Below are 7520 nucleotides of genomic sequence, written 5' to 3' on the forward strand. Positions count from 1 at the left end.
AAGACTTTTTTGCCATTAATTAGCAGCAGCACTCCAGTTGGCGAAACAGATGCAACCTGGAGTTAAGACCTAAGTGATAGACGATTGCCGACGCGATAATTTTTCAAGTTGAGTCAGATGGCAAGTCATGAAGCACCGGTCAGCGTCTTTCTCCGGTTGTGAGGCAGGATAACAAGGTTTAGGTTCCGCGGTTCAAGAAGTCATCTTCTTTCATGTACTTTTTAAGAAATCGGGTACGAGCACTGTGAGCCCACAGCAATAGGACAGGACAACCAGAGTTGCATAAGCTTTAAACAAACCCTTTGCTTCACAAAACGATCATAACACTTCAAAACGAAATTCCATCAAGAACGAGTTGATGACAGCTCAATCAAACTGGTCTACAACTCAATAGATTAAATAGCAGCAGATCTTCTCACAAAATTGCTGTCACACAAGAAAGTGGAGCAACATCGATAACAACTATTGAGCGAGTCCAGATCCTTATCTACCGGTAAAATTCTGGGTCGAGTTATTTGATCATAGAAAAAAACTCAGAAAATTTTTTATTTTTTATAGGGACAACTGCAAATAAGGATTTAGAAAAGGAAAGTGAATCAGTTCTGAGCTGTATGTTTGTCAAATATTGATATTTATCTGCTAACATTGAATTGTAAATGAAACATCGCGGACGATCTCATGATGTCATGGGAAGTAATTTTTTTGCATATAAATATGAAATGGCACCCAATAAAACGCCACAAAATCTCCTGATTTTTGATATGTTAGCCTATCACCAAATGTAAACTTTAAGTATTTATCAGATAAGGTTTACGACAAAATTTTGTTAAAATCTTCACTTCGCTTCTTTTTTGATTCTCTTTAAATTTATATATCTTATTCCCTCTAATTTCTTTTGAGCTTAAACAGCTTCAATCTCTAACTTGCCAAAACTCGTCTTGCCTCCTCGGGTTTGTTGCGCCATCGTGTCCCTGATCCTACTAACTGTATAAGATCAAGCAAAACTTAATTAGGTTGGATTAGGGAAAAATCAGTTCAATAAGAACACTAATGAATGATCACCAAAAGAAGCACACCAAAACATTTTTTTGAACATATGAGTTGTGATGCTTCTTTTTGGGTCGTAGGCAATCATATTTTTTAAATGTGTTTTTTAGGCCGTGAGAGTTGGTTTGAATTACTTTTGACTAAAGGTGACTAAAAACTATAGCCTGCACATATCATATAGCGTCGTGCTTACAAAATTGCTGGATTAAAACTGATCAGGTTTTACTCTCGTACTATCTATACGTATTTTAGTGATTAACTGCACAACTTTCTATCTTCTTAGTGAGGCGTGTTCGAGACTTCATGAACGTTATGAAGAATTGCATAGAAGTGAGTAGTAAATATAGGGAGCACTGGGAAAGGGGGGGGGTTATCATGCCATGGGAATAATAGGGTATAGATTTGCATGGGGATAATAGGGTATAGATCTGCATGGGGATAATATGGTATATAATTGCATGGGGATAATATGGTATATAATTGCATGCGGATAATATGGTATATAATTGCACGCGGACAATACGTTATATAATTGCATGCCGATAAGTTCTTATGCGGATAATGTGGCGGTAATTGTCTCGCCGTCTGACTTTCTTTTTCCCCTAATTTGACCGTCCGCTTATTGAACTTAGGCTAAAGAAACTTTCGTACAAATTGAACTGAAAATAAAAAATTGAATCAGGGCCGTGCAAATTGAAGCAACACTCCAAACAAAATCTGAACAAATCTCGCACAAAGTATTTCTCAACACTATTCTGAATTCAACACACTATGAAATTGAGTTTGTACACTGTCCCTTTCACTGTTCGCCGCTACTTTCTGTAGCTTCTAAATCAATGAATGAACAAAAACTTTGCTCCTCCTCTGAGCTGCTTCTATCAAAGTCAACAATTTGGTCATCAGAAATGTCCTCATCTCTTATTCCTCCCACATTAATGAAACCAGGATCGGGCGGCGAATAGTGGCTGGCATTGTCCAGAAGTAGGTTCAAGTTATCGCTACAGTGTTTTCTCATTCTTTTCTCTGGGGGTGGTAGATATGTTGGACAGTCCCAATCCACTTCAGTGTCACGAAAAATTTCACTTAAATTGTCACTATTCTCTGTACTGTAATCCCAACTTATCTGACTTTGGTCAGGATCAAACCATCCGAGCGAACTAGACGTTTCGCTTTGATTATCGCCCACCACAGAAAAGTGTCCATATGGGAGCGTTCGCAACCCATCTCCGCAGATATATCTCTTATTATCAAATGCAGATAGAGATATTTTATTAGCTGTCACCGTTTTCAGTACTTGATTTTCGGATGTTATTCTTGTATTTACCGCTCTAACTGGTTTCGATGTTTGGAGAGTTTATTTATATAATTCGTGGGTGAGAAGTTTTTGGGCTGCCCTGGTCACACCTTTAGCAGACAACTTGTGACAACCTAAACAAGGTAAACATGTTTTACAATAAGCTATTAAGTTTTGTTATGTAGTTTCCTCCAACGCACTTAACTTGCATTCAAATTACTGAGGGAAGGGGTTAGAAATTATTCATTATATGGACTCACTTTTTCATGTGATTGAATACATCTTGGGTTTGAGGCACACAAACTCGGATATATAGTCTCCACTGAATTCGTCCTTGAATTTAAGGACTTCAGACTTATTGTTGTTGTCGTGAAGTGGGTGGTCTTCTGGATAGGATGAAAAATCGAATTCGTTTTTTACTTCCGCAGATTGGTTGGCTAAATCCTCATACAGATCTTTTGACTCAATTCTATATAAGAGGCTGTCTGTATCCGAGTACAATAGACGACATTGAAAGTTTTGTCGCATAACTTGATAATGAAAGCGGTACATATAGTACTTAGACAAGTCGAGCACAGTTGCACCCACAATAGTCGGCGTATTCCATGTTATAATTTTCGGCTTGCTGCACATAGCGGCCATGTTCTCCCCAAATATTTTGAATCTCTCAAATTCGAATTTCGAAACAAATTTTTCTGCTCTCTCCGCATTTCGTGTAATTTCCACCCTCGACTGTCGCCTTTTCGACTCAATTGTTTTGCCATATACAGAATTATTCATGAGTTTATAATAATTCTTTTGGAATTTATTAGTTGCGTTTTTCCGCATATTGCTATTCAAGGTAATATACGGTTCGAGCCATCGTTCCTGATTGAATTGCAGCACGCGGTGAAGTTTCGTTATACGTAATCCAAGTTGCACATATAATTGGAGTAATTTATAATGGACTACGTAGCTCTTCTTGTCAAACAGTGTTTGCAGTAGTTTAGGGACCTTAGCTTCAGGAATATTGTACTGCTCTTTTAGGTTGATTTGGAAATCGCTTAGCCACACGTCTTGTACAATTTCCTTTACAGGCGCTAGCGGATAGTCCCTTTGGTTGTCGTGTACGTCTGTAGGACACTCCAGATCCACTTCAGCAAAGTAGCCGATGGCAGAATCCTGAGGCATATTCAAGATCTGGCTAATGGAAACTTCATTGGCAAATCTAAAGCTTCCGATCGGAAGCAGCTCTTTCTGCATGACACCCCCATACAAATTATTAGCGTCGAGGTACAACCCGAATGTGGAAGCCTCTTCTGGGTTGAAGCCCGGTAAGAACTGATTGTTGGCTTTGAAGTACCTGGTTTCGAATACGGAAGTAATTCCGCCTCTTACTGACTGTTCAATCATGTGCAGGTGCTCGGGTTCTGTCAAAAGTTCTACGCGTGCTTTTGTTATCCGTAAAGCTGCATCTTTTGCCATATTTGGCGCTGTGAAAAATTGCGCCATGTCCAATCTGTATGTCTGGAAACTGATTTTCCGACAGTATTCCGAACAGCAGGCCAGAAGGGCAACGTCCAGTTTCAAATAGGAATCGTGGTAGTCCTGCATTGTCTCACAGTTTAGCAGCTGCCACATCTTCTTCGCTTTATCTAATTCGGACTCATTGATTGATATTTTTCCGTTTTCCAAAGAATTTGTCCATTTGCTGAGAGCCGGCAGCTCCCTCTCCGCAAACTTTGACCGGTCGCTCATGTAGGAATAAGGGTAATAACCCTTCTGCTTCAGAAGTTGTCTGTCAGGTGCAGGAATATGGGCGAACATAGACTCCATTATACCAAACTCTGACTCTGGCAAGGACTCCACCAACTTTTTGAGAGATCCGTTGAAGAGTTTGTAAGAATCAACGAAGCGTAGATATTCGTAAACAGGTACGACCTTCTTGTCAGCCCTCTCAACTCTATCAACTTGCACTCCCAGCATCATTGCAATGTATTTTTCGTCTGTTGCTGGTATGACGTTGATTGTTGTTGTCGGTTCGCACTTTTGCAGACTAAGACAAATATGATGGAGGTCATAATTTTGGATGTTGTGTCCAATTACGGGAATAAAATTGGAATTCAGGCGCGCTCTGTTACACTGTGGGTGGGCCCAACCCAGGAAGCCGCCGCTGTAATGGCAGTGGTCCAGATCTTTTTCGTCAGTTTCTGAGAATTCGTTTTCACAAATCCAACACTGTTTGCTCGCATCTTTATGAAGTGATGATCGGTCACCACGGAAGAAAGGGTGTTTGCGCTTCTGTTCGTGTATATCCTTAGCAAGTTTATGAATCATTTGAACGAAATTTTGCATGCAGTTTTCCGAGCTGTCCAAATGAGTAAATTTGGGCTCGGGGTTGCCGTGCTCAATAACAGTCAATGCAAAGCCACATGGTTCGTGAACTTCAATTGGTCGCGATGAAGCTCTCTCTTCACTTGGAGCACAGGAGGCCACTGGTTTGAGAAACGACTCGAAATCAAAATAGATGACTAAGGGAGCAAACCAAGTAGCTGACCAGTTTGTGAATTTGTATAAATTATTGTCTGGTTTTGGCATGCGGATAACAGCTGGTGGATTATTACCGCAAACTTCAACATGATCCTTAAAGTTATTAACATCCTTGTGACACAAGTAAAGACAGTTCCGGCATAAGTGAAGAGTTGACTTGAATTTGATGTTTTTGATGAAGCAGAACAGCCTGCACAAATCTTTGATAAGAACGTAATGGTGTTTATCATTCTCATAAAGAAGAAGCAAATCGAGGCTCAATTCGGAAGTTGTCCTTTTAGACACCCGCATTGGAAACAAATCTCGGTTTTCAATTCCAAAAACGTTAACCTCTACGTCGTTAAGTGTTTCAAACTTATCAATGTCATTGAAACCCATGGGCATTGAAAACTCACCAGCAGGCTGAAGCGATGACATGTTTTGATAGAACTCGGGTGATGTTAGCTTTAAAGAGTCATTTCGTCCTTCTTCTCCCTCAATCCCTCAAAATTGTTGCACTTAAGATAGGAAGCTGCGATAAAGCTGTAAATGAAACAGTTGTTGTCTGTATGGTTCCTTATGTTGAGAAGGGCTCTACAATTTTGTAACTTTGTTGGTAAGGCAATAAATGAAGATCCAGTGGCCGGTCTGTATTTGGCGAACTTAATATTGACGCGAATAACTCTTTCCAACATCCAACCACTTCCAGAAGAGGCAAAGGTGAACAACACAGCGAGCATTTTTTCCACCATTTCTACAAAATTGTCATTTGAGAGCCCTTCAGCGTACACAGGAGTCATCAGAGAGTTAGCGAAGATGTTGATACGCTCGTCGTCTTCATCAGGCTCACGAAATTGTTTGAAAAGTTGCAGTTCTGCTGAGAATTGAACTTTTTGCGGGCCCGCTGATAGTTTTTGATCAATCAGTTCCTGAATTTGCTCCTGTTTGAACTTCATGAACGCCTGGAGGTCTCTTGCTGGCACCATTTCGTCATCCGTGGGTTCTATTGAGTAGGATTGAAGACTGCCATTAAAAGCTGACTGATCGGAGGGTTGAGTAGGTTGAAACTCAGCACCAAAGACTGGAATTGAATGAACTGACCTTGCATGTTGGGCATAGAGGTGCGAACTGTTGAATCCGAGGTGGCAAGCCCGACAACAGTTTGTGAACCTTGAATGTTGAGTTTGCATGTGTTCCTCCAGTTCTGACATTTTTCGAGATGTAAACTCACACAAAGAACAGTGATAAATTGGTAATTTCATTTCATCTGGATGAAATTTTGTTTCATGGCGAGAACGATTTCCTCTAGTGCTAAGCACAGAGTCGCAATACCGACAAGCAAAAGTCATGACGATAGAATATAACAACTTGACTTGAATATAACAACTTGAATTGAATTTAGGAAAGAATTGAATGATTCGGAAAACTAGTATTGCACTTTGTGGTAATTGCATTCGCTACGAAGGGTGTTACATGAAGGCATTCTGTATAACAACGTAGTTTGGTGGGCGCCAATTTCAAACATTTGAATTCGTCAAAGTTTATTGGTTGAAACTGGCGGGAAATTTTCGGTTCGAATTTTTATTGAAAATAAACGCAAAAAAGATATAAAACACTTTCCGATTTCAAAACTATGTGCTAGTAGACCCTCAGAGGGGTCATACCGAGTGTTGTTTTTGTGAATCACCTAAAAAAACGCATTTCAAAAAGCGGAGAAACATGTCACTTTCTTTTGAGTTTTTCAAAAAATTACCATTTTAGACCTCTTAAAAAACGGGTGGTTAGAGTTGTCCTACGCTGTCAAGTGTGATGAGCAAAATTGCTCCCCGGGACGAAAAACATAGGACCGCACTAAAAAAATTGCTCTAAAACGAACCGAAAAAAAGTTATTTTTTCTGTCAATCATCATAAATCAATGTCATTAAATGACAATTACATGACAGAAACATGTGTCTTTTTTCTGAAGCCTTTTTCGATGACAGGTGTTATGAGAGAAATTGATGCCGTGGGCCCACAATGTGCAAAAATGCAAAGAAACGCGATCTAACATCTTTCCTAAGGGTACTTCATATGCTAATTAATGCCAGATGTTAATGTGACATTGATGACCAGATGTTTTGGAAATCGGTGAAGGAGCCATCTTTTGGCCATGATGCTTATGACCAAAAACATCCAGCATGTTCCCACAAAGACATTGGTATAAAAAAATTTCCAATTTTTTTTTTTTCATTAATTAGCAATTATGTTAATTAGTCACTAATTAGCCGTTAATTAGGCGCTAATTATCTCCGTAACGGTTAAGTTAAATTTGACGAGCGTGATGAGATGTTTTGCAGGACACAGTGTGCTGAAAACCCCTGCACCATCAATTTCATCCCAAGTTTTTTTTGAAGCCCTCATTTTTGGGGTCAAAGGTCAGAGGTCATCTATCAATAAAAATTTTTTTTCTCCATTTTTTCAAAAATTTTTTTCGCAAACCTGCTTTTTTTACCCTGTTGAACGAGAGCGCAAAGCTAGGCGGTGCTGCTAGAGGACGTAAAAACTTTTTTTAACAGAACCTAATGACATCATTTGGGTTTTCAAGTGCAGTTTTTCGAATTTTATCTCTGACGGATTACAATTTTCGACAACTTTTCCAATTTATGAATTGTTTTCAGAATTCATATGCTGC

General features: G+C 39.5%; 1 protein-coding gene across 1 annotated transcript; it reads right to left on the reverse strand.

The window, feature by feature from the left end:
- Nucleotides 1-2605: 2605 nt before the first annotated feature.
- On the reverse strand, nucleotides 2606-5287 carry LOC142346275 (uncharacterized). Its single transcript, XM_075398788.1, has one exon. It carries the CDS (start codon nucleotides 5285-5287, stop codon nucleotides 2606-2608), a length of 2682 nt encoding a protein of 893 aa, XP_075254903.1.
- Between the last annotated feature and the right edge of the window lie 2233 nt (nucleotides 5288-7520).

Source organism: Convolutriloba macropyga, chromosome 9 (assembly GCF_964194025.1).
Source record: "Convolutriloba macropyga chromosome 9, txConMacr16.3, whole genome shotgun sequence".
In the NCBI taxonomy this organism is placed as follows: Eukaryota; Metazoa; Xenacoelomorpha; order Acoela; family Convolutidae; genus Convolutriloba; species Convolutriloba macropyga.

Bases quoted from the DNA above. Each gene is read 5' to 3' on its own strand.
- LOC142346275 (XM_075398788.1), bottom strand. From the start codon at position 5,287: ATGTCATCGCTTCAGCCTGCTGGTGAGTTTTCAATGCCCATGGGTTTC.